General features: G+C 53.8%; 1 protein-coding gene across 1 annotated transcript in view; it reads left to right on the top strand.

Annotated features, from left to right (window-relative positions):
* The window catches only part of LOC140411508 (dynein axonemal heavy chain 8-like), a 2,059,122-nt gene that overhangs the window by 1,536,164 nt on the left and 496,960 nt on the right, over positions 1 to 25,998 (top strand). The window contains exon 64 of the mRNA XM_072500594.1: positions 956 to 1,182. Within this exon, the coding sequence (XP_072356695.1) occupies positions 956 to 1,182 (227 nt within the window). The remainder of the gene's footprint in view (positions 1 to 955; positions 1,183 to 25,998) is intronic.

The following is a 25,998-nucleotide window of genomic DNA, read 5'->3' as shown; positions in this document are numbered from 1 at the left end:
GCTATGTCCGGAGGAAGTGTCTAGTTCTACGATGAAAAAATCAGCAAGACCCCAGCAGCGACCCACCAACCCTTGAGGGGCTAGCAGCCATGCCATGTAAAACACATGGCTGTCACAAAATAAACAGCCAGAGAATTGCCAGGTCTGGGGCCTTACATGTGCACAACGACGAACTGCAGAGGTCGTGCCATAGAACATGGCGCCGACCACATGCAGACCCGACCTGCCAGATGGTGCCCCCATGGACAACCCCTAGCCACCCCCGGACCATTCCTTATCAGACCCCCAGCCCTCTCCGAAGACCCAACGGCACAGCTCCCCCCTCCCCCCGACTGTGGCAGCGCTGAACAGCCCACAACCGCCACGCCAGGTTCACGAAAACTGAGAGCACAAGTGAACTGCTCTGTTGTGAACTCGACCCATCGGGGGCGAAGCATCGGGGGAGGGCCTTCAGGTAACATCCTGAGGTCGTTCCAACGGCATACGGCGTACTCCACGATGGTGCTGTTTTGGAGGGGGCTGAGCATCTGAAAACAGGCGCTGCCCCCGATTCTGTCCTCAAAAGGGATTCTCAGCCTGATCGGCGAGTATGAAATCGGCGTAGGCAAGTGGAGAATGCCACCCATGATTTTGCTTTCACAACCATATTGACTCTGCCTGATTAACTTGATCTTATTCAAGTTTCCTGCTATAACATCTTTAGTAATGTCTTCTAACAGCGGATGTTCGGCTAACTGATCTATAGTTTTCTATCTCCCTCCCTTTCTGAATAAAGTTCAGGTTGATGACCTTTAGAGTGTCATGATAATGTTATCAGGGTACTCACTAATGTGAAACAGAGGCAGTTGTATTAAAGGATGGATCGATTTATTTTTGTTTTTAATCATCATGGTAGGATGACTTGAGTTTTATATGCATATTTCTAAGCCAACTGTTCTGTTTGTTTTGACGTTAGGTTGGTGAAAAATTTCGATCACGTGCCCTGAAGTTCCCTGGCCTGATCTCTGGATGCACTATGGATTGGTTCAGTCGCTGGCCCAGAGAGGCGTTGGTTGCTGTCTCGAACTATGTCCTTTCTGGTTTCTACATTGCTTGTTCAAACGAGGTCAAAACCCAACTTGTGGCAACAATGGGTGTTTTTCATGACAGGGTCTATCAAACATGCGAGGACTATTTTCAGAGGTATGTTCTGATTAAAGGAGAAATTAATTTATTGATAATATACAAAATAAGTCATACTCCACAGCTAGCCATGAATATAAAAGATGGAAGCGTGTTACAGTTGTACAGATGAGACTACATCTGGAGTACAGTGAACAATTTTGGTTCTTTACTGAAGAAAGGATGTAATTGCGTTAGAAACAGTTCAGAGAGAGTTCACAGGACTGATTCCTGGGAGGAAAAGGTTAGCTTCGGAAGAAAGGTTGGCCCTGTTTTCATTAGAATTCAGAAGAATGAAAAAGTATCTTATTGAATCATATAAGGTACTGGGAGAAATGGACTGGGTGGACATTGAGAGGACATTTTCCCTCTGGGAGAGATTAATGCATTGGCACACCAACCATAAATACAGGGCTGGATTCTCCGCCTCACGCCAAAGGTAGCGGAGTTCCCGATACAGTGGAGAATCCAGCGTTCAAAAAGAGAAACCTGTCAGGAAGCCCCCCAGAAAAGAGAAACCTATCAGGAAGCCCCCCAGAAAAGAGAAACCTGTCAGGAAGCCCCCCAGAAAAGAGAAACCTGTCAGGAAGCCCCCCAGAAAAGAGAAAACTATCAGGAAGCCCCCCCAGAAAAGAGAAACCTATCAGGAAGCCCCCCCAGAAAAGAGAAACCTATCAGGAAGCCCCCCAGAAAAGAGAAACCTATCAGGAAGCCCCCCAGAAAAGAGAAACCTGTCAGGAAGCCCCCAGAAAAGAGGAACCTGTCAGGAAGCCCCCCAGAAAAGAGAAACCTGTCAGGAAGCCCCCAGAAAAGAGAAACCTGTCAGGAAGTCCCCAGAAAGGAGAGACCTGTCAGGAAGCCCCCTGGAAAAGAGAAACCTGTCAGGAAGCTCCCCAGAAAAGAGAAACCTGTCAGGAAGCCCCCCGGAAAAGAGAAACCTGTCAGGAAGCCCCCCAGAAAAGAGAAACCTATCAGGAAGCCCCCCAGAAAAGAGAAACCTGTCAGGAAGCCTCCCCAGAAAAGAGAAACCTATCAGGAAGCTCCCCAGAAAAGAGAAACCTGTCAGGAAGCCCCCCAGAAAAGAGAAACCTGTCAGGAAGCCCCCCAGAAAAGAGGAACCTGTCAGGAAGCCCCCCAGAAAAGAGAAACCTGTCAGGAAGCCCCCAAGAAAGATAAACCTGTCAGGAAGCCCCCCAGAAAAGAGGAACCTGTCAGGAAGCCCCCCAGAGAAGGGAAACCTGTCAGGAAGCCCCCCAGAAAAGAGAAACCTGTCAGGAAGCCCCCCAGAAAAGGGAAACCTGTCAGGAAGCCCCCCAGAAAAGAGAAACCTGTCAGGAAGCCCCCCGGAAAAGAGAAACCTGTCAGGAAGCCCCCCAGAAAAGAGAAACCTGTAAGGAAGCCCCCAGAAAAGAGAAACCTGTCAGGAAGCCCCCCAGACAAGGGAAACCTGTCAGGAAGCCCCCCGGAAAAGAGAAACCTGTCAGGAAGCCCCCCAGGAAAGGAGAACCTGTCAGGAAGCCCCCCAGAAAAGAGGAACCTGTCAGGAAGCCCCCAGAAAAGATAAACCTGTCAGGAAGCCCCCCACAAAAGGGAAACCTGTCAGGAAGCCCCCCAGAAAAGAGAAACCTGTCAGGAAGCCCCCAGAAAAGAGAAACCTATCAGGAAGCCCCCCAGAAAAGGGAAACCTGTCAGGAAGCTCCCCAGAAAAGAGAAACCTGTCAGGAAGCCCCCCAGAAAAGAGAAACCTGTCAGGAAGCCCCCCGGAAAAGAGAAACCTGTCAGGAAGCCCCCCGGAAAAGAGAAACCTGTCAGGAAGCCCCCCCGGAAAAGAGAAACCTGTCAGGAAGCCCCCCGGAAAAGAGAAACCTGTCAGGAAGCCCCCCAGAGAAGAGAAACCTGTCAGGAAGCCCCCCAGAAAAGAGAAACCTGTCGGGAAGCCCTCCAGAGAAGAGGAACCTGTCAGGAAGCCCCCCAGAAAAGAGGAACCTGTCAGGAAGCCCCCCAGAAAAGAGAAACATGTCAGGAAGCCCCCGGACAAGGGAAACCTGTCAGGAAGCCCCCCAGAAAAGAGGAACCTGTCAGGAAGCCCCCAGAAAAGAGAAACCTGTCAGGAAGCCCCCCGGAAAAGAGAAACCTGTCAGGAAGCCCCCCAGAAAAGAGAAATCTGTCAGGAAGCCCCCGGACAAGGGAAACCTGTCAGGAAGCCCCCCAGAAAAGAGGAACCTGTCAGGAAGCCCCCAGAAAAGAGAAACCTGTCAGGAAGCCCCACAGAAAAGGGAAACCTGTCAGGAAGCCCCCCAGAAAAGAGAAACCTGTCAGGAATGCCCCCAAGAGAAGAGAAACCAGCCAGGAAGACCCCGGAAAAGAGGAACCAGTCAGGAAGCCCCCCGGAAAAGCGGAACCTGTCAGGAAGCCCCCCAGAAAAGAGGAACCTGTCAGGAAGCCCCCCGGAAAAGCGGTACCTGTCAGGAAGCCCCCCCAGAAAAGAGGAAACTATCAGGAAGCCCCCCAGAAAAGGGAAACCTGTCAGGAAGCCCCCCAGAAAAGAGAAACCTGTCAGGAAGCCCCCCAGAAAAGAGAAACCTGTCAGGAAGCCCCCAGAAAAGAGAAACCTGTCAGGAAGCCCCCCAGAAAAGAGGAACCTGTCAGGAAGCCCCCCAGAAAAGAGAAACCTGTCAGGAAGCCCCCCAGAAAAGAGAAACCTGTCAGGAAGCCCCCAGAAAAGAGAAACTTGTCAGGAAGCCCCCCAGAAAAGAGGAACCTGTCAGGAAGCCCCCCGGAAAAGAGAAACCTGTCAGGAAGCCCCCCAGAAAAGAGAAACCTGTCAGGAAGCCACCCAGAAAAGAGAAACCTGTCAGGAAGCCCCCCAGAGAAGAGAAACCTGTCAGGAAGTACCCAGAAAAGAGAGACCTGTCAGGAAGCCCCCTGGAAAAGAGAAACCTGTCAGGAAGCTCCCCAGAAAAGAGAAACCTGTCAGGAAGCCCCCCGGAAAAGAGAAACCTGTCAGGAAGCCCCCCGGAAAAGAGAAACCTGTCAGGAAGCCCCCCAGAAAAGAGAAACCTATCAGGAAGCCCCCCAGAAAAGAGAAACCTGTCAGGAAGCCCCCCAGAAAAGAGAAACCTATCAGGAAGCTCCCCAGAAAAGAGAAACCTGTCAGGAAGCCCCCCAGAAAAGAGAAACCTGTCAGGAAGCCCCCCAGAAAAGAGGAACCTGTCAGGAAGCCCCCCAGAAAAGAGAAACCTGTCAGGAAGCCCCCAAGAAAGATAAACCTGTCAGGAAGCCCCCAGAAAAGAGGAACCTGTCAGGAAGCCCCCCAGAGAAGGGAAACCTGTCAGGAAGCCCCCCAGAAAAGAGGAACCTGTCAGGAAGCCCCCCAGAAAAGGGAAACCTGTCAGGAAGCCCCCCAGAAAAGAGAAACCTGTCAGGACGCCCCCCGGAAAAGAGAAACCTGTCAGGAAGCCCCCCAGAAAAGAGAAACCTGTAAGGAAGCCCCCAGAAAATAGAAATTTGTCAGGAAGCCCCCCAGACAAGGGAAACCTGTCAGGAAGCCCCCCAGAAAAGAGAAACCTGTCAGGACGCCCCCCAGAAAAGAGAAACCTGTAAGGAAGCCCCCCAGGAAAGAAGAACCTGTCAGGAAGCCCCCAAGAAAAGAGGAACCTGTCAGGAAGCCCCCAGAAAAGAGAAACCTGTCAGGAAGCCCCCCACAAAAGGGAAACCTGTCAGGAAGCCCCCCAGAAAAGAGAAACCTGTCAGGAAGCTCCCCAGAAAAGAGAAACCTGTCAGGAAGCCCCCCAGAAAAGAGAAACCTGTCAGGAAGACCCCAGAAAAGAGAAACCTGTCAGGAAGCCCCCCAGAAAAGAGAAACCTGTCAGGAAGCCCCCCGGACAAGAGAAACCTGTCAGGAAGCCCCCCGGAAAAGAGAAACCTGTCAGGAAGCCCCCCAGAAAAGAGAAACCTGTCAGGAAGCCCCCCAGAGAAGAGAAACCTGTCAGGAAGCCCCCCAGAAAAGAGAAACCTGTCGGGAAGCCCTCCAGAGAAGAGGAACCTGTCAGGAAGCCCACCAAAAAAAAGAGGAACCTGTCAGGAAGCCCCCCAGAAAAGAGGAACCTGTCAGGAAGCCCCCCAGAAAAGAGAAACCTGTCAGGAAGCCCCCAGAAAAGAGAAACCTGTCAGGAAGCCCCCCAGAAAAGAGAAACCTGTCAGGAAGCCCCCTGGACAAGAGAAACCTGTCAGGAAGCCCCCCAGAAAAGAGGAACCTGTCAGGAAGCCCCCCAGAAAAGAGGAACCTGTCAGGGAGCCCCCAGAAAAGAGAAACCTGTCAGGAAGCCCCCCAGAAAAGGGAAACCTGTCAGGAAGCCCCCCAGAAAAGAGAAACCTGTCAGGAAGCCCCCCAGAAAAGAGAAACCTGTCAGGAATGCCCCCAAGAGAAGAGAAACCAGTCAGGAAGCCCCCGGAAAAGAGGAACCAGTCAGGAAGCCCCCCGGAAAAGGGGAACCTATCAGGAAGCCCCCCAGAAAAGAGAAACCTGTCAGGAAGCCCCCCAGAAAAGAGGAACCTGTCAGGAAGCCCCCCAGAAAAGAGAAACCTGTCAGCAAGCCCCCCAGAAAAGAGAAACCTGTCAGGAAGCCCCCCAGAAAAGAGAAACCTGTCAGGAAGCCCCCCAGAAAAGAGGAACCTGTCAGGAAGCCCCCCAGAAAAGTGAAACCTGTCAGGAAGCCCCCAGAAAAGAGAAACTTGTCAGGAAGCCCCCCAGAAAAGAGGAACCTGTCAGGAAGCCCCCCGGAAAAGAGAAACCTGTCAGGAAGCCCCCCAGAAAAGAGAAACCTGTCAGGAAGCCCCCCAGAAAAGAGAAACCTGTCAGGAAGCCCCCCAGAGAAGAGAAACCTGTCAGGAAGTCCCCAGAAAAGAGAGACCTGTCAGGAAGCCCCCTGGAAAAGCGAAACCTGTCAGGAAGCTCCCCAGAAAAGAGAAACCTGTCAGGAAGCCCCCCAGAAAAGAGAAACCTGTCAGGAAGCACCCCAGAAAAGAGGAACCTGTCAGGAAGCCCCCCAGAAAAGAGAAACCTGTCAGGAAGCCCCCAAGAAAGATAAACCTGTCAGGAAGCCCCCCAGAAAAGAGAAACCTGTCAGGAAGCCCCCAGAAAAGAGAAACCTGTCAGGAAGCCCCCCAGAAAAGAGAAACCTGTCTGGAAGCCCCCCGGACAAGAGAAACCTGTCAGGAAGCCCCCCAGAAAAGAGGAACCTGTCAGGAAGCCCCCCAGAAAAGAGGAACCTGTCAGGAAGCCCCCAGAAAAGAGAAACCTGTCAGGAAGCCCCCCAGAAAAGGGAAACCTGTCAGGAAGCCCCCCAGAAAAGAGAAACCTGTCAGGAAGCCCCCCCCAGAAAAGAGAAACCTGTCAGGAATGCCCCCAAGAGAAGAGAAACCAGTCAGGAAGCCCCCGGAAAAGAGGAACCAGTCAGGAAGCCCCCCGGAAAAGTGGAACCTGTCAGGAAGCCCCCCAGAAAAGAGAAACCTGTCAGGAAGCCCCCCAGAAAAGAGGAACCTGTCAGGAAGCCCCCCAGAAAAGAGAAACCTGTCAGGAAGCCCCCCAGAAAAGATAAACCTGTCAGGAAGCCCCCCAGAAAAGATAAACCTGTCAGGAAGCCCCCCAGAAAAGAGGAACCTGTCAGGAAGCCCCCCAGGAAAGAGAAACCTGTCAGGAAGCCCCCAGAAAAGAGAAACTTGTCAGGAAGCCCCCCAGAAAAGAGCAACCTGTCAGGAAGCCCCCCGGAAAAGAGAAACCTGTCAGGAAGCCCCCCAGAAAAGAGAAACCTGTCAGGAAGCCCCCCAGAAAAGAGAAACCTGTCAGGAAGCCCCCCAGAGAAGAGAAACCTGTCAGGAAGTCCCCAGAAAAGAGAGACCTGTCAGGAAGCCCCCTGGAAAAGAGAAACCTGTCAGGAAGCCCCCCGGAAAAGAGAAACCTGTCAGGAAGCCACCCAGAAAAGAGAAACCTATCAGGAAGCCCCCCAGAAAAGAGAAACCTGTCAGGAAGCCCCCCAGAAAAGAGAAACCTATCAGGAAGCTCCCCAGAAAAGAGAAACCTGTCAGGAAGCCCCCCAGAAAAGAGAAACCTGTCAGGAAGCCCCCCAGAAAAGAGGAACCTGTCAGGAAGCCCCCCAGAAAAGAAACCTGTCAGGAAGCCCCCAAGAAAGATAAACCTGTCAGGAAGCCCCCCAGAAAAGAGGAACCTGTCAGGAAGCCCCCCAGAGAAGGGAAACCTGTCAGGAAGCCCCCCAGAAAAAAGAAACCTGTCAGGAAGCCCCCCAGAAAACGGAAACCTGTCAGGAAGCCCCCCAGAAAAGAGAAACCTGTCAGGACGCCCCCCGGAAAAGAGAAACCTGTCAGGAAGCCCCCCAGAAAAGAGAAACCTGTAAGGAAGCCCCCAGAAAAGAGAAACCTGTCAGGAAGCCCCCCAGACAAGGGAAACCTGTCAGGAAGCCCCCCGGAAAAGAGAAACCTGTCAGGAAGCCCCCCAGGAAAGAAGAACCTGTCAGGAAGCCCCCCCAGAAAAGAGGAACCTGTCAGGAAGCCCCCAGAAAAGAGAAACCTGTCAGGAAGCCCCCAGAAAAGAGAAACCTGTCAGGACGCCCCCCAGAAAAGAGAAACCTATCAGGAAGCCCCCCACAAAAGGGAAACCTGTCAGGAAGTCCCCCAGAAAAGAGAAACCTGTCAGGAAGCCCCCCAGAAAAGAGAAACCTGTCAGGAAGCCCCCCAGAAAAGAGAAACCTGTCAGGAAGTCCCCCAGAAAAGAGAAACCCGTCAGGAAGCCCCCCTGAAAAGAGAAACCTGTCAGAAAGCCCCCCAGAAAAGAGAAACCTGTCAGGAAGTCCCCCAGAAAAGAGAAACCTGTCAGGAAGCCCCCCAGAAAAGAGAAACCTGTCAGAAAGCCCCCCAGAAAAGAGAAACCTGTCAGGAAGTCCCCCAGAAAAGAGAAACCTGTCAGAAAGCCCCCCAGAAAAGAGAAACCTGTCAGGAAGCCCCCCAGAAAAGAGAAACCTGTCAGAAAGCCCCCCAGAAAAGAGAAACCTGTCAGGAAGCCCCCCGGAAAAGAGAAACCTGTCAGGAAGCCCCCCGGAAAAGAGAAACCTGTCAGGAAGCCCCCCGGAAAAGAGAAACCTGTCAGGAAGCCCCCCAGAAAAGAGAAACCTGTCAGGAAGCCCCCCAGAGAAGAGAAACCAGTCAGTAAGCCCCCCAGAAAAGAGAAACCTGTCGGGAAGCCCTCCAGAGAAGAGGAACCTGTCAGGAAGCCCCCCAGAAAAGAGGAATCTGTCAGGAAGCCCCCCAGAAAAGAGAAACATGTCAGGAAGTCCCCAGAAAAGAGAAACCTGTCAGGAAGCCCCCAGAAAAGAGAAACCTGTCAGGAAGCCCCCCGGACAAGAGAAACCTGTCAGGAAGCCCCCCAGAAAAGAGGAACCTGTCAGGAAGCCCCCCAGAAAAGAGGAACCTGTCAGGAAGCCCCCAGAAAAGAGAAACCTGTCAGGAAGCCCCCCAGAAAAGGGAAACCTGTCAGGAAGCCCCCCAGAAAAGAGAAACCTGTCAGGAAGCCCCCCAGAAAAGAGGAACCTGTCAGGAAGCCCCCCAGAAAAGTGAAACCTGTCAGGAAGCCCCCAGAAAAGAGAAACTTGTCAGGAAGCCCCCCAGAAAAGAGGAACCTGTCAGGAAGCCCCCCGGAAAAGAGAAACCTGTCAGGAAGCCCCCCAGAAAAGAGAAACCTGTCAGGAAGCCCCCCAGAAAAGAGAAACCTGTCAGGAAGCCCCCCAGAGAAGAGAAACCTGTCAGGAAGTCCCCAGAAAAGAGAGACCTGTCAGGAAGCCCCCTGGAAAAGCGAAACCTGTCAGGAAGCTCCCCAGAAAAGAGAAACCTGTCAGGAAGCCCCCCAGAAAAGAGAAACCTGTCAGGAAGCACCCCAGAAAAGAGGAACCTGTCAGGAAGCCCCCCAGAAAAGAGAAACCTGTCAGGAAGCCCCCAAGAAAGATAAACCTGTCAGGAAGCCCCCCAGAAAAGAGAAACCTGTCAGGAAGCCCCCAGAAAAGAGAAACCTGTCAGGAAGCCCCCCAGAAAAGAGAAACCTGTCAGGAAGCCCCCCGGACAAGAGAAACCTGTCAGGAAGCCCCCCAGAAAAGAGGAACCTGTCAGGAAGCCCCCCAGAAAAGAGGAACCTGTCAGGAAGCCCCCAGAAAAGAGAAACCTGTCAGGAAGCCCCCCAGAAAAGGGAAACCTGTCAGGAAGCCCCCCAGAAAAGAGAAACCTGTCAGGAAGCCCCCCCCAGAAAAGAGAAACCTGTCAGGAATGCCCCCAAGAGAAGAGAAACCAGTCAGGAAGCCCCCGGAAAAGAGGAACCAGTCAGGAAGCCCCCCGGAAAAGTGGAACCTGTCAGGAAGCCCCCCAGAAAAGAGAAACCTGTCAGGAAGCCCCCCAGAAAAGAGGAACCTGTCAGGAAGCCCCCCAGAAAAGAGAAACCTGTCAGGAAGCCCCCCAGAAAAGATAAACCTGTCAGGAAGCCCCCCAGAAAAGAGAAACCTGTCAGGAAGCCCCCCAGAAAAGAGGAACCTGTCAGGAAGCCCCCCAGGAAAGAGAAACCTGTCAGGAAGCCCCCAGAAAAGAGAAACTTGTCAGGAAGCCCCCCAGAAAAGAGCAACCTGTCAGGAAGCCCCCCGGAAAAGAGAAACCTGTCAGGAAGCCCCCCAGAAAAGAGAAACCTGTCAGGAAGCCCCCCAGAAAAGAGAAACCTGTCAGGAAGCCCCCCAGAGAAGAGAAACCTGTCAGGAAGTCCCCAGAAAAGAGAGACCTGTCAGGAAGCCCCCTGGAAAAGAGAAACCTGTCAGGAAGCCCCCCGGAAAAGAGAAACCTGTCAGGAAGCCACCCAGAAAAGAGAAACCTATCAGGAAGCCCCCCAGAAAAGAGAAACCTGTCAGGAAGCCCCCCAGAAAAGAGAAACCTATCAGGAAGCTCCCCAGAAAAGAGAAACCTGTCAGGAAGCCCCCCAGAAAAGAGAAACCTGTCAGGAAGCCCCCCAGAAAAGAGGAACCTGTCAGGAAGCCCCCCAGAAAAGAAACCTGTCAGGAAGCCCCCAAGAAAGATAAACCTGTCAGGAAGCCCCCCAGAAAAGAGGAACCTGTCAGGAAGCCCCCCAGAGAAGGGAAACCTGTCAGGAAGCCCCCCAGAAAAGAGAAACCTGTCAGGAAGCCCCCCAGAAAACGGAAACCTGTCAGGAAGCCCCCCAGAAAAGAGAAACCTGTCAGGACGCCCCCCGGAAAAGAGAAACCTGTCAGGAAGCCCCCCAGAAAAGAGAAACCTGTAAGGAAGCCCCCAGAAAAGAGAAACCTGTCAGGAAGCCCCCCAGACAAGGGAAACCTGTCAGGAAGCCCCCCGGAAAAGAGAAACCTGTCAGGAAGCCCCCCAGGAAAGAAGAACCTGTCAGGAAGCCCCCCCAGAAAAGAGGAACCTGTCAGGAAGCCCCCAGAAAAGAGAAACCTGTCAGGAAGCCCCCAGAAAAGAGAAACCTGTCAGGAAGCCCCCCAGAAAAGAGAAACCTATCAGGAAGCCCCCCACAAAAGGGAAACCTGTCAGAAAGCCCCCCAGAAAAGAGAAACCTGTCAGGAAGTCCCCCAGAAAAGAGAAACCTGTCAGAAAGCCCCCCAGAAAAGAGAAACCTGTCAGGAAGCCCCCCAGAAAAGAGAAACCTGTCAGAAAGCCCCCCAGAAAAGAGAAACCTGTCAGGAAGCACCCCGGAAAAGAGAAACCTGTCAGGAAGCCCCCCGGAAAAGAGAAACCTGTCAGGAAGCCCCCCGGAAAAGAGAAACCTGTCAGGAAGCCCCCCAGAAAAGAGAAACCTGTCAGGAAGCCCCCCATAGAAGAGAAACCAGTCAGGAAGCCCCCCAGAAAAGAGAAACCTGTCGGGAAGCCCTCCAGAGAAGAGGAACCTGTCAGGAAGCCCCCCAGAAAAGAGGAATCTGTCAGGAAGCCCCCCAGAAAAGAGAAACATGTCAGGAAGCCCCCAGAAAAGAGAAACCTGTCAGGAAGCCCCCAGAAAAGAGAAACCTGTCAGGAAGCCCCCCGGACAAGAGAAACCTGTCAGGAAGCCCCCCAGAAAAGAGGAACCTGTCAGGAAGCCCCCCAGAAAAGAGGAACCTGTCAGGAAGCCCCCAGAAAAGAGAAACCTGTCAGGAAGCCCCCCAGAAAAGGGAAACCTGTCAGGAAGCCCCCCAGAAAAGAGAAACCTGTCAGGAAGCCCCCCAGAAAAGAGAAACCTGTCAGGAATGCCCCCAAGAGAAGAGAAACCAGTCAGGAAGCCCCCGGAAAAGAGGAACCAGTCAGGAAGCCCCCCGGAAAAGCGGAACCTGTCAGGAAGCCCCCCAGAAAAGAGAAACCTGTCAGGAAGCCCCCCAGAAAAGAGGAACCTGTCAGGAAGCCCCCCAGAAAAGAGAAACCTGTCAGGAAGCCCCCCAGAAAAGAGAAACCTGTCAGGAAGCCCCCCAGAAAAGAGAAACCTGTCAGGAAGCCCCCCAGAAAAGAGGAACCTGTCAGGAAGCCCCCCAGAAAAGAGAAATCTGTCAGGAAGCCCCCAGAAAAGAGAAACTTGTCAGGAAGCCCCCCAGAAAAGAGGAACCTGTCAGGAAGGCCCCCGGAAAAGAGAAACCTGTCAGGAAGCCCCCCAGAAAAGAGAAACCTGTCAGGAAGCCCCCCAGAAAAGAGAAACCTGTCAGGAAGCCCCCCAGAGAAGAGAAACCTGTCAGGAAGTCCCCAGAAAAGAGAGACCTGTCAGGAAGCCCCCTGGAAAAGAGAAACCTGTCAGGAAGCTCCCCAGAAAAGAGAAACCTGTCAGGAAGCCCCCCGGTAAAGCGAAACCTGTCAGGAAGCCCCCCAGAAAAGAGAAACCTATCAGGAAGCTCCCCAGAAAAGAGAAACCTGTCAGGAAGCCCCCCAGAAAAGAGGAACCTGTCAGGAAGCCCCCCAGAGAAGGGAAACCTGTCAGGAAGCCCCCCAGAAAAGAGAAACCTGTCAGGAAGCCCCCCAGAAAAGGGAGACCTGTCAGGAAGCCCCCCAGAAAAGAGAAACCTGTCAGGACGCCCCCCGGAAAAGAGAAACCTGTCAGGAAGCCCCCCAGAGAAGAGAAACCTGTCAGGAAGCCCCCCAGAAAAGAGAAACCTGTAAGGAAGCCCCCAGAAAAGAGAAACCTGTCAGGAAGCCCCCCAGACAAGGGAAACCTGTCAGGAAGTCCCCCAGAAAAGAAGAACCTGTCAGGAAGCCCCCCACAAAAGGGAAACCTGTCAGGAAGCCCCCCAGAAAAGAGAAACCTGTCAGGAAGCCCCCAGAAAAGAGAAACCTATCAGGAAGCCCCCCAGAAAAGGGAAACCTGTCAGGAAGCCCCCCACAAAAGGGAAACCTGTCAGGAAGCCCCCCAGAAAAGAGAAACCTGTCAGGAAGCCCCCAGAAAAGAGAAACCTATCAGGAAGCCCCCCAGAAAAGGGAAACCTGTCAGGAAGCTCCCCAGAAAAGAGAAACCTGTCAGGAAGCCCCCCAGAAAAGAGAAACCTGTCAGGAAGTCCCCCAGAAAAGAGAAACCTGTCAGGAAGCCCCCCGGAAAAGAGAAGCCTCTCAGGAAGCCCCCCGGAAAAGAGAAACCTGTCAGGAAGCCCCCCGGAAAAGAGAAACCTGTCAGGAACCCCCCCGGAAAAGAGAAACCTGTCAGGAAGCCCCCCAGAAAAGAGAAACCTGCCAGGAAGCCCCCCAGAGAAGAGAAACCTGTCAGGAAGCCCCCCAGAAAAGAGAAACCTGTCGGGAAACCCTCCAGAGAAGAAGAACCTGTCAGGAAGCCCCCCAGAAAAGAGGAACCTGTCAGGAAGCCCCCCAGAAAAGAGAAACCTGTTAGGAAGCCCCCAGAAAAGAGAAACCTGTCAGGAAGCCCCCCAGAAAAGAGAAACCTGTCAGGAAACCCCCCGGACAAGAGAAACCTGTCAGGAAGCCCCCCATAAAAGAGGAACCTGTCAGGAAGCCCCCCCAGAAAAGAGGAACCTGTCAGGAAGACCCCAGAAAAGAGAAACCTGTCAGGAAGCCCCCCAGAAAAGGGAAACCTGTCAGGAAGCCCCCCTGAAAAGAGAAACCTGTCAGGAAGCCCCCCAGAAAAGCGAAACCTGTCAGGAATGCCCCCAAGAGAAGAGAAACCAGTCAGGAAGCCCCCGGAAAAGAGGAACCAGTCAGGAAGGCCCCCGGAAAAGCGGAACCTGTCAGGAAGCCCCCCAGAAAAGAGAAACCTGTCAGGAAGCCCCCCAGAAAAGAGGAACCTCTCAGGAAGCCCCCCAGAAAAGAGAAACCTGTCAGGAAGCCCCCCAGAAAAGAGAAACCTGTCAGGAAGCCCCCCAGAAAAGAGAAACCTGTCAGGAAGCCCCCCAGAAAAGAGGAACCTGTCAGGAAGCCCCCCAGAAGAGAGAAACCTGTCAGGAAGCCCCCAGAAAAGAGAAACTTGTCAGGAAGCCCCCCAGAAAAGAGGAACCTGTCAGGAAGCCCCCCGGAAAAGAGAAACCTGTCAGGAAGCCCCCCAGAAAAGAGAAACCTGTCAGGAAGCCCCCCAGAAAAGAGAAACCTGTCAGGAAGCCCCCCAGAGAAGAGAAACCAGTCAGGCAGCCCCCGGAAAAGAGGAACCAGTCAGGATCCCCCCCGGAAAAGAGGAACCTGTCAGGAAGCCCCCCAGAAAAGAGAAACCTGTCAGGAAGCCCCCCAGAAAAGAGGAACCTGTCAGGAAGCCCCCCAGAAAAGAGAAACCTGTCAGGAATCCCCCCAGAAAAGAGAAACCTGTCAGGAAGCCCCCAGAAAAGAGAAACCTGTCAGGAAGCCCCCCAGAAAAGGGAAACCTATCAGGAAGCCCCCCAGAAAAGAGAAACCTGTCAGGAAGCCCCCCAGAAAAGAGAAACCTGTCAGGAAGCCCCCCGGAAAAGAGGAACCTGTCAGGAAGCCCCCCAGAAAAGGGAAACCTGTCAGGAAGTCCCCCGGTAAAGAGAAACCTGTCAGGAAGCCCCCCAGAAAAGGGAAACCTGTCAGGAAGTCCCCCGGTAAAGAGAAACCTGTCAGGAAGCCCCCCAGAAAAGAGAAAACTGTCAGGAAGCCCCCCGGAAAAGAGGAACCTGTCAGGAAGCCCCCCAGAAAAGAGAAACCTGTCAGGAAGCCCCCCAGAAAAGAGAAACCTGTCAGGAAGCCCCCCAGAAAAGAGAAACCTGTCAGGAAGCCCCCCAGAAAAGAGGAACCTGTCAGGAAGCCCCCCAGAAAAGAGAAATCTGTCAGGAAGCCCCCAGAAAAGAGAAACTTGTCAGGAAGCCCCCCAGAAAAGAGGAACCTGTCAGGAAGGCCCCCGGAAAAGAGAAACCTGTCAGGAAGCCCCCCAGAAAAGAGAAACCTGTCAGGAAGCCCCCCAGAAAAGAGAAACCTGTCAGGAAGCCCCCCAGAGAAGAGAAACCTGTCAGGAAGTCCCCAGAAAAGAGAGACCTGTCAGGAAGCCCCCTGGAAAAGAGAAACCTGTCAGGAAGCTCCCCAGAAAAGAGAAACCTGTCAGGAAGCCCCCCGGTAAAGCGAAACCTGTCAGGAAGCCCCCCAGAAAAGAGAAACCTATCAGGAAGCTCCCCAGAAAAGAGAAACCTGTCAGGAAGCCCCCCAGAAAAGAGGAACCTGTCAGGAAGCCCCCCAGAGAAGGGAAACCTGTCAGGAAGCCCCCCAGAAAAGAGAAACCTGTCAGGAAGCCCCCCAGAAAAGGGAGACCTGTCAGGAAGCCCCCCAGAAAAGAGAAACCTGTCAGGACGCCCCCCGGAAAAGAGAAACCTGTCAGGAAGCCCCCCAGAGAAGAGAAACCTGTCAGGAAGCCCCCCAGAAAAGAGAAACCTGTAAGGAAGCCCCCAGAAAAGAGAAACCTGTCAGGAAGCCCCCCAGACAAGGGAAACCTGTCAGGAAGTCCCCCAGAAAAGAAGAACCTGTCAGGAAGCCCCCCACAAAAGGGAAACCTGTCAGGAAGCCCCCCAGAAAAGAGAAACCTGTCAGGAAGCCCCCAGAAAAGAGAAACCTATCAGGAAGCCCCCCAGAAAAGGGAAACCTGTCAGGAAGCCCCCCACAAAAGGGAAACCTGTCAGGAAGCCCCCCAGAAAAGAGAAACCTGTCAGGAAGCCCCCAGAAAAGAGAAACCTATCAGGAAGCCCCCCAGAAAAGGGAAACCTGTCAGGAAGCTCCCCAGAAAAGAGAAACCTGTCAGGAAGCCCCCCAGAAAAGAGAAACCTGTCAGGAAGTCCCCCAGAAAAGAGAAACCTGTCAGGAAGCCCCCCGGAAAAGAGAAGCCTCTCAGGAAGCCCCCCGGAAAAGAGAAACCTGTCAGGAAGCCCCCCGGAAAAGAGAAACCTGTCAGGAACCCCCCCGGAAAAGAGAAACCTGTCAGGAAGCCCCCCAGAAAAGAGAAACCTGTCAGGAAGCCCCCCAGAGAAGAGAAACCTGTCAGGAAGCCCCCCAGAAAAGAGAAACCTGTCGGGAAACCCTCCAGAGAAGAAGAACCTGTCAGGAAGCCCCCCAGAAAAGAGGAACCTGTCAGGAAGCCCCCCAGAAAAGACAAACCTGTCAGGAAGCCCCCAGAAAAGAGAAACCTGTCAGGAAGCCCCCCAGAAAAGAGAAACCTGTCAGGAAACCCCCCGGACAAGAGAAACCTGTCAGGAAGCCCCCCATAAAAGAGGAACCTGTCAGGAAGCCCCCCCAGAAAAGAGGAACCTGTCAGGAAGACCCCAGAAAAGAGAAACCTGTCAGGAAGCCCCCCAGAAAAGGGAAACCTGTCAGGAAGCCCCCCTGAAAAGAGAAACCTGTCAGGAAGCCCCCCAGAAAAGCGAAACCTGTCAGGAATGCCCCCAAGAGAAGAGAAACCAGTCAGGAAGCCCCCGGAAAAGAGGAACCAGTCAGGAAGGCCCCCGGAAAAGCGGAACCTGTCAGGAAGCCCCCCAGAAAAGAGAAACCTGTCAGGAAGCCCCCCAGAAAAGAGGAACCTCTCAGGAAGCCTCCCAGAAAAGAGAAACCTGTCAGGAAGCCCCCCAGAAAAGAGAAACCTGTCAGGAAGCCCCCCAGAAAAGAGAAACCTGTCAGGAAGCCCCCCAGAAAAGAGGAACCTGTCAGGAAGCCCCCCAGAAGAGAGAAACCTGTCAGGAAGCCCCCAGAAAAGAGAAACTTGTCAGGAAGCCCCCCAGAAAAGAGGAACCTGTCAGGAAGCCCCCCGGAAAAGAGAAACCTGTCAGGAAGCCCCCCAGAAAAGAGAAACCTGTCAGGAAGCCCCCCAGAAAAGAGAAACCTGTCAGGAAGCCCCCCAGAGAAGAGAAACCAGTCAGGCAGCCCCCGGAAAAGAGGAACCAGTCAGGATCCCCCCCGGAAAAGAGGAACCTGTCAGGAAGCCCCCCAGAAAAGAGAAACCTGTCAGGAAGCCCCCCAGAAAAGAGGAACCTGTCAGGAAGCCCCCCAGAAAAGAGAAACCTGTCAGGAATCCCCCCAGAAAAGAGAAACCTGTCAGGAAGCCCCCAGAAAAGAGAAAACTGTCAGGAAGCCCCCCAGAAAAGGGAAACCTATCAGGAAGCCCCCCAGAAAAGAGAAACCTGTCAGGAAGCCCCCCAGAAAAGAGAAACCTGTCAGGAAGCCCCCCGGAAAAGAGGAACCTGTCAGGAAGCCCCCCAGAAAAGGGAAACCTGTCAGGAAGTCCCCCGGTAAAGAGAAACCTGTCAGGAAGCCCCCCAGAAAAGGGAAACCTGTCAGGAAGTCCCCCGGTAAAGAGAAACCTGTCAGGAAGCCCCCCAGAAAAGAGAAAACTGTCAGGAAGCCCCCCGGAAAAGAGGAACCTGTCAGGAAGCCCCCCAGAAAAGGGAAACCTGTCAGGAAGTCCCCCGGTAAAGAGAAACCTGTCAGGAAGCCCCCCGGAAAAGAGAAACCTGTCAGGAAGTCCCCCGGTAAAGAGAAACCTGTCAGGAAGCCCCCCGGAAAAGAGAAACCTGTCAGGAAGCCCCCCAGAAAAGAGGAACCTGTCAGGAAGCCCCCCAGAAAAGAGAAACCTGTCAGGAAGCCCCCAGAAAAGAGAAACCTGTCAGGAAGCCCCCCAGAAAAGGGAAACCTATCAGGAAGCCCCCCAGAAAAGAGAAACCTGTCAGGAAGCCCCCCAGAAAAGAGAAACCTGTCAGGAAGCCCCCCGGTAAAGAGAAACCTGTCAGGAAGCTCCCCAGAAAAGAGAAACCTGTCAGGAAGCCCCCCAGAAAAGAGAAACCTGTCAGGAAGTCCCCCGGAAAAGATAAACCTATCACGAAGCCCCCCAGAGAAGGGAAACCTGTCAGGAAGTCCCCCAGAAAAGAGAAACCTGTCAGGAAGCCCCCAGAAAAGAGAAACCTGTCAGGAAGTCCCCCAGAGAAGAGAAACCTGTCAGGAAGCCCCCAGCAAAGAGAAACCTGTCAGGAAGCCCCCCAGAAAAGAGAAACCTATCAGGAAGCCCCCCAGAAAAGAGAAACCTGTCAGGAAGCCGCCCGGAAAAGAGGAACCTGTCAGGAAGCCCCCCAGAAAAGGGAAACCTGTCAGGAAGCCCCCAGAAAAGAGAAACATGTCAGGAAGCCCCCCAGAAAAGGGAAACCTGTCAGGAAGTCCCCCGGTAAAGAGAAACCTGTCAGGAAGCCCCCCGGAAAAGAGAAACCTGTCAGGAAGCCCCCCCAGAAAAGAGGAACCTGTCAGGAAGCCCCCCAGAAAAGCGGTACCTGTCAGGAAGCCCCCCAGAAAAGAGGAAACTATCAGGAAGCCCCCCAGAAAAGGGAAACCTGTCAGGAAGCCCCCCAGAAAAGAGAAACCTGTCAGGAAGCCCCCCAGAAAAGAGAAACCTGTCAGGAAGCCCCCCAGAAAAGAGGAACCTGTCAGGAAGCCCCCCAGAAAAGAGAAACCTGTCAGGAAGCCCCCCAGAAAAGAGAAACCTGTCAGGAAGCCCCCAGAAAAGAGAAACTTGTCAGGAAGCCCCCCAGAAAAGAGGAACCTGTCAGGAAGCCCCCCGGAAAAGAGAAACCTGTCAGGAAGCCCCCCAGAAAAGAGAAACCTGTCAGGAAGCCCCCCAGAAAAGAGAAACCTGTCTGGAAGCCCCCCAGAGAAGAGAAACCTGTCAGGAAGTACCCAGAAAAGAGAGACCTGTCAGGAAGCCCCCTGGAAAAGAGAAACCTGTCAGGAAGCTCCCCAGAAAAGAGAAACCTGTCAGGAAGCCCCCCGGAAAAGAGAAACCTGTCAGGAAGCCCCCCAGAAAAGAGAAACCTATCAGGAAGCCCCCCAGAAAAGAGAAACCTGTCAGGAAGCCCCCCAGAAAAGAGAAACCTATCAGGAAGCTCCCCAGAAAAGAGAAACCTGTCAGGAAGCCCCCCAGAAAAGAGAAACCTGTCAGGAAGTCCCCCGGTAAAGAGAAACCTGTCAGGAAGCCCCCCAGAAAAGAGAAACCTGTCAGGAAGCCCCCCAGAAAAGAGAAACCTGTCAGGAAGCCCCCAAGAAAGATAAACCTGTCAGGAAGCCCCCAGAAAAGAGGAACCTGTCAGGAAGCCCCCCAGAGAAGGGAAACCTGTCAGGAAGCCCCCCAGAAAAGAGAAACCTGTCAGGAAGCCCCCCAGAAAAGGGAAACCTGTCAGGAAGCCCCCCAGAAAAGAGAAACCTGTCAGGACGCCCCCCGGAAAAGAGAAACCTGTCAGGAAGCCCCCCAGAAAAGAGAAACCTGTAAGGAAGCCCCCAGAAAATAGAAATTTGTCAGGAAGCCCCCCAGACAAGGGAAACCTGTCAGGAAGCCCCCCAGAAAAGAGAAACCTGTCAGGACGCCCCCCGGAAAAGAGAAACCTGTCAGGAAGCCCCCCAGAAAAGAGAAACCTGTAAGGAAGCCCCCAGAAAATAGAAATTTGTCAGGAATCCCCCCAGACAAGGGAAACCTGTCAGGAAGCCCCCCGGAAAAGAGAAACCTGTCAGGAAGCCCCCCAGGAAAGAAGAACCTGTCAGGAAGCCCCCAAGAAAAGAGGAACCTGTCAGGAAGCCCCCAGAAAAGAGAAACCTGTCAGGAAGCCCCCCACAAAAGGGAAACCTGTCAGGAAGCCCCCCAGAAAAGAGAAACCTGTCAGGAAGCTCCCCAGAAAAGAGAAACCTGTCAGGAAGCCCCCCAGAAAAGAGAAACCTGTCAGGAAGACCCCAGAAAAGAGAAACCTGTCAGGAAGCCCCCCAGAAAAGAGAAACCTGTCAGGAAGCCCCCCAGAAAAGAGAAACCTGTCAGGAAGCCCCCCGGAAAAGAGAAACCTGTCAGGAAGCCCCCCGGAAAAGAGAAACCTGTCAGGAAGCCCCCCAGAAAAGAGAAACCTGTCAGGAATCCCCCCAGAGAAGAGAAACCTGTCAGGAAGCCCCCCAGAAAAGAGAAACCTGTCGGGAAGCCCTCCAGAGAAGAGGAACCTGTCAGGAAGCCCACCAAAAAAAAGAGGAACCTGTCAGGAAGCCCCCCAGAAAAGAGGAACCTGTCATGAAGCCCCCCAGAAAAGAGAAACCTGTCAGGAAGCCCCCAGAAAAGAGAAACCTGTCAGGAAGCCCCCCAGAAAAGAGAAACCTGTCAGGAAGCCCCCTGGACAAGAGAAACCTGTCAGGAAGCCCCCCAGAAAAGAGGACCCTGTCAGGAAGCCCCCCAGAAAAGAGGAACCTGTCAGGGAGCCCCCAGAAAAGAGAAACCTGTCAGGAAGCCCCCCAGAAAAGGGAAACCTGTCAGGAAGCCCCCCAGAAAAGAGAAACCTGTCAGGAAGCCCCCCAGAAAAGAGAAACCTGTCAGGAATGCCCCCAAGAGAAGAGAAACCAGTCAGGAAGCCCCCGGAAAAGAGGAACCAGTCAGGAAGCCCCCCGGAAAAGGGGAACCTATCAGGAAGCCCCCCAGAAAAGAGAAACCTGTCAGGAAGCCCCCCAGAAAAGAGGAACCTGTCAGGAAGCCCCCCAGAAAAGAGAAACCTGTCAGGAAGCCCCCCAGAAAAGATAAACCTGTCAGGAAGCCCCCCAGAAAAGAGAAACCTGTCAGGAAGCCCCCCAGAAAAGAGGAACCTGTCAGGAAGCCCCCCAGGAAAGAGAAACCTGTCAGGAAGCCCCCAGAAAAGAGAAACTTGTCAGGAAGCCCCCCAGAAAAGAGGAACCTGTCAGGAAGCCCCCCGGAAAAGAGAAACCTGTCAGGAAGCCCCCCAGAAAAGAGAAACCTGTCAGGAAGCCCCCCAGAAAAGAGAAACCTGTCAGGAAGCCCCCCAGAGAAGAGAAACCTGTCAGGAAGTCCCCAGAAAAGAGAGACCTGTCAGGAAGCCCCCTGGAAAAGAGAAACCTGTCAGGAAGCCCCCCGGAAAAGAGAAACCTGTCAGGAAGCCACCCAGAAAAGAGAAACCTATCAGGAAGCCCCCCAGAAAAGAGAAACCTGTCAGGAAGCCCCCCAGAAAAGAGAAACCTATCAGGAAGCTCCCCAGAAAAGAGAAACCTGTCAGGAAGCCCCCCAGAAAAGAGAAACCTGTCAGGAAGCCCCCCAGAAAAGAGGAACCTGTCAGGAAGCCCCCCAGAAAAGAAACCTGTCAGGAAGCCCCCAAGAAAGATAAACCTGTCAGGAAGCCCCCCAGAAAAGAGGAACCTGTCAGGAAGCCCCCCAGAGAAGGGAAACCTGTCAGGAAGCCCCCCAGAAAAGAGAAACCTGTCAGGAAGCCCCCCAGAAAACGGAAACCTGTCAGGAAGCCCCCCAGAAAAGAGAAACCTGTCAGGACGCCCCCCGGAAAAGAGAAACCTGTCAGGAAGCCCCCCAGAAAAGAGAAACCTGTAAGGAAGCCCCCAGAAAAGAGAAACCTGTCAGGAAGCCCCCCAGACAAGGGAAACCTGTCAGGAAGCCCCCCGGAAAAGAGAAACCTGTCAGGAAGCCCCCCAGGAAAGAAGAACCTGTCAGGAAGCCCCCCCAGAAAAGAGGAACCTGTCAGGAAGCCCCCAGAAAAGAGAAACCTGTCAGGAAGCCCCCCACAAAAGGGAAACCTGTCAGGAAGTCCCCCAGAAAAGAGAAACCTGTCAGGAAGCCCCCCAGAAAAGAGAAACCTGTCAGGAAGCCCCCCAGAAAAGAGAAACCTGTCAGGAAGTCCCCCAGAAATGAGAAACCCGTCAGGAAGCCCCCCAGAAAAGAGAAACCTGTCAGAAAGCCCCCCAGAAAAGAGAAACCTGTCAGGAAGTCCCCCAGAAAAAAGAAACCTGTCAGGAAGCCCCCCAGAAAAGAGAAACCTGTCAGAAAGCCCCCCAGAAAAGAGAAACCTGTCAGGAAGTCCCCCAGAAAAGAGAAACCTGTCAGAAAGCCCCCCAGAAAAGAGAAACCTGTCAGGAAGCCCCCCAGAAAAGAGAAACCTGTCAGAAAGCCCCCCAGAAAAGAGAAACCTGTCAGGAAGCCCCCCGGAAAAGAGAAACCTGTCAGGAAGCCCCCCGGAAAAGAGAAACCTGTCAGGAAGCCACCCGGAAAAGAGAAACCTGTCAGGAAGCCCCCCAGAAAAGAGAAACCTGTCAGGAAGCCCCCCAGAGAAGAGAAACCAGTCAGGAAGCCCCCCAGAAAAGAGAAACCTGTCGGGAAGCCCTCCAGAGAAGAGGAACCTGTCAGGAAGCCCCCCAGAAAAGAGGAATCTGTCAGGAAGCCCCCCAGAAAAGAGAAACATGTCAGGAAGCCCCCAGAAAAGAGAAACCTGTCAGGAAGCCCCCAGAAAAGAGAAACCTGTCAGGAAGCCCCCCGGACAAGAGAAACCTGTCAGGAAGCCCCCCAGAAAAGAGGAACCTGTCAGGAAGCCCCCCAGAAAAGAGGAACCTGTCAGGAAGCCCCCAGAAAAGAGAAACCTGTCAGGAAGCCCCCCAGAAAAGGGAAACCTGTCAGGAAGCCCCCCAGAAAAGAGAAACCTGTCAGGAAGCCCCCCAGAAAAGAGAAACCTGTCAGGAATGCCCCCAAGAGAAGAGAAACCAGTCAGGAAGCCCCCGGAAAAGAGGAACCAGTCAGGAAGCCCCCCGGAAAAGCGGAACCTGTCAGGAAGCCCCCCAGAAAAGAGAAACCTGTCAGGAAGCCCCCCAGAAAAGAAGAACCTGTCAGGAAGCCCCCCAGAAAAGAGAAACCTGTCAGGAAGCCCCCCAGAAAAGAGAAACCTGTCAGGAAGCCCCCCAGAAAAGAGAAACCTGTCAGGAAGCCCCCCAGAAAAGAGGAACCTGTCAGGAAGCCCCCCAGAAAAGAGAAATCTGTCAGGAAGCCCCCAGAAAAGAGAAACTTGTCAGGAAGCCCCCCAGAAAAGAGGAACCTGTCAGGAAGGCCCCCGGAAAAGAGAAACCTGTCAGGAAGCCCCCCAGAAAAGAGAAACCTGTCAGGAAGCCCCCCAGAAAAGAGAAACCTGTCAGGAAGCCCCCCAGAGAAGAGAAACCTGTCAGGAAGTCCCCAGAAAAGAGAGACCTGTCAGGAAGCCCCCTGGAAAAGAGAAACCTGTCAGGAAGCTCCCCAGAAAAGAGAAACCTGTCAGGAAGCTCCCCAGAAAAGAGAAACCTGTCAGGAAGCCCCCCAGAAAAGAGGAACCTGTCAGGAAGCCCCCCAGAGAAGGGAAACCTGTCAGGAAGCCCCCCAGAAAAGAGAAACCTGTCAGGACGCCCCCCGGAAAAGAGAAACCTGTCAGGAAGCCCCCCAGAAAAGAGAAACCTATCAGGAAGCTCCCCAGAAAAGAGAAACCTGTCAGGAAGCCCCCCAGAAAAGAGGAACCTGTCAGGAAGCCCCCCAGAGAAGGGAAACCTGTCAGGAAGCCCCCCAGAAAAGAGAAACCTGTCAGGAAGCCCCCCAGAAAAGGGAGACCTGTCAGGAAGCCCCCCAGAAAAGAGAAACCTGTCAGGACGCCCCCCGGAAAAGAGAAACCTGTCAGGAAGCCCCCCAGAAAAGAGAAACCTGTAAGGAAGCCCCCAGAAAAGAGAAACCTGTCAGGAAGCCCCCCAGACAAGGGAAACCTGTCAGGAAGTCCCCCAGAAAAGAAGAACCTGTCAGGAAGCCCCCCACAAAAGGGAAACCTGTCAGGAAGGCCCCAGAAAAGAGAAACCTGTCAGGAAGCCCCCAGAAAAGAGAAACCTATCAGGAAGCCCCCCAGAAAAGGGAAACCTGTCAGGAAGCTCCCCAGAAAAGAGAAACCTGTCAGGAAGCCCCCCAGAAAAGAGAAACCTGTCAGGAAGTCCCCCAGAAAAGAGAAACCTGTCAGGAAGCCCCCCGGAAAAGAGAAGCCTGTCAGGAAGCCCCCCGGAAAAGAGAAACCTGTCAGGAAGCCCCCCGGAAAAGAGAAACCTGTCAGGAACCCCCCCGGAAAAGAGAAACCTGTCAGGAAGCCCCCCAGAAAAGAGAAACCTGTCAGGAAGCCCCCCAGAGAAGAGAAACCTGTCAGGAAGCCCCCCAGAAAAGAGAAACCTGTCGGGAAGCCCTCCAGAGAAGAGAAACCTGTCAGGAAGCCCCCCAGAAAAGAGAAACCTGTCAGGAAACCCCCCGGACAAGAGAAACCTGTCAGGAAGCCCCCCAGAAAAGAGAAACCTGTCAGGAAGTCCCCATAAAAGAGGAACCTGTCAGGAAGCCCCCCCAGAAAAGAGGAACCTGTCAGGAAGACCCCAGAAAAGAGAAACCTGTCAGGAAGCCCCCCAGAAAAGGGAAACCTGTCAGGAAGCCCCCCAGAAAAGAGAAACCTGTCAGGAAGCCCCCCAGAAAAGCGAAACCTGTCAGGAATGCCCGCAAGAGAAGAGAAACCAGTCAGGAAGCCCCCGGAAAAGAGGAACCAGTCAGGAAGGCCCCCGGAAAAGCGGAACCTGTCAGGAAGCCCCCCAGAAAAGAGAAACCTGTCAGGAAGCCCCCCAGAAAAGAGGAACCTCTCAGGAAGCCCCCCAGAAAAGAGAAACCTGTCAGGAAGCCCCCCAGAAAAGAGAAACCTGTAAGGAAGCCCCCAGAAAAGAGAAACCTGTCAGGAAGCCCCCCAGACAAGGGAAACCTGTCAGGAAGTCCCCCAGAAAAGAAGAACCTGTCAGGAAGCCCCCCACAAAAGGGAAACCTGTCAGGAAGGCCCCAGAAAAGAGAAACCTGTCAGGAAGCCCCCAGAAAAGAGAAACCTATCAGGAAGCCCCCCAGAAAAGGGAAACCTGTCAGGAAGCTCCCCAGAAAAGAGAAACCTGTCAGGAAGCCCCCCAGAAAAGAGAAACCTGTCAGGAAGTCCCCCAGAAAAGAGAAACCTGTCAGGAAGCCCCCCGGAAAAGAGAAGCCTGTCAGGAAGCCCCCCGGAAAAGAGAAACCTGTCAGGAAGCCCCCCGGAAAAGAGAAACCTGTCAGGAACCCCCCCGGAAAAGAGAAACCTGTCAGGAAGCCCCCCAGAAAAGAGAAACCTGTCAGGAAGCCCCCCAGAGAAGAGAAACCTGTCAGGAAGCCCCCCAGAAAAGAGAAACCTGTCGGGAAGCCCTCCAGAGAAGAGAAACCTGTCAGGAAGCCCCCCAGAAAAGAGAAACCTGTCAGGAAACCCCCCGGACAAGAGAAACCTGTCAGGAAGCCCCCCAGAAAAGAGAAACCTGTCACGAAGTCCCCATAAAAGAGGAACCTGTCAGGAAGCCCCCCCAGAAAAGAGGAACCTGTCAGGAAGACCCCAGAAAAGAGAAACCTGTCAGGAAGCCCCCCAGAAAAGGGAAACCTGTCAGGAAGCCCCCCAGAAAAGAGAAACCTGTCAGGAAGCCCCCCAGAAAAGCGAAACCTGTCAGGAATGCCCCCAAGAGAAGAGAAACCAGTCAGGAAGCCCCCGGAAAAGAGGAACCAGTCAGGAAGGCCCCCGGAAAAGCGGAACCTGTCAGGAAGCCCCCCAGAAAAGAGAAACCTGTCAGGAAGCCCCCCAGAAAAGAGGAACCTCTCAGGAAGCCCCCCAGAAAAGAGAAACCTGTCAGGAAGCCCCCCAGAAAAGAGAAACCTGTCAGGAAGCCCCCCAGAAAAGAGAAACCTGTCAGGAAGCCCCCCAGAAAAGAGGAACCTGTCAGGAAGCCCCCCAGAAGAGAGAAACCTGTCAGGAAGCCCCCAGAAAAGAGAAACTTGTCAGGAAGCCCCCCAGAAAAGAGGAACCTGTCAGGAAGCCCCCCGGAAAAGAGAAACCTGTCAGGAAGCCCCCCAGAAAAGAGAAACCTGTCAGGAAGCCCCCCAGAAAAGAGAAACCTGTCAGGAAGCCCCCCAGAGAAGAGAAACCAGTCAGGCAGCCCCCGGAAAAGAGGAAACAGTCAGGATCCCCCCCGGAAAAGAGGAACCTGTCAGGAAGCCCCCCAGAAAAGAGAAACCTGTCAGGAAGCCCCCCAGAAAAGAGGAACCTGTCAGGAAGCCCCCCAGAAAAGAGAAACCTGTCAGGAATCCCCCCAGAAAAGAGAAACCTGTCAGGAAGCCCCCAGAAAAGGGAAACCTATCAGGAAGCCCCCCAGAAAAGAGAAACCTGTCAGGAAGCCCCCCAGAAAAGAGAAACCTGTCAGGAAGCCCCCCGGAAAAGAGGAACCTGTCAGGAAGCCCCCCAGAAAAGGGAAACCTGTCAGGAAGTCCCCCGGTAAAGAGAAACCTGTCAGGAAGCCCCCCAGAAAAGGGAAACCTGTCAGGAAGTCCCCCGGTAAAGAGAAACCTGTCAGGAAGCCCCCCAGAAAAGAGAAAACTGTCAGGAAGCCCCCCGGAAAAGAGGAACCTGTCAGGAAGCCCCCCAGAAAAGGGAAACCTGTCAGGAAGTCCCCCGGTAAAGAGAAACCTGTCAGGAAGCCCCCCGG

Source organism: Scyliorhinus torazame, chromosome 4, assembly GCF_047496885.1.
Source record: "Scyliorhinus torazame isolate Kashiwa2021f chromosome 4, sScyTor2.1, whole genome shotgun sequence".
Taxonomy (NCBI): domain Eukaryota; kingdom Metazoa; phylum Chordata; class Chondrichthyes; order Carcharhiniformes; family Scyliorhinidae; genus Scyliorhinus; species Scyliorhinus torazame.
Note: the sequence above shows the minus strand (reverse complement) of the source record. Positions and strands in the feature narration are given on the sequence as shown.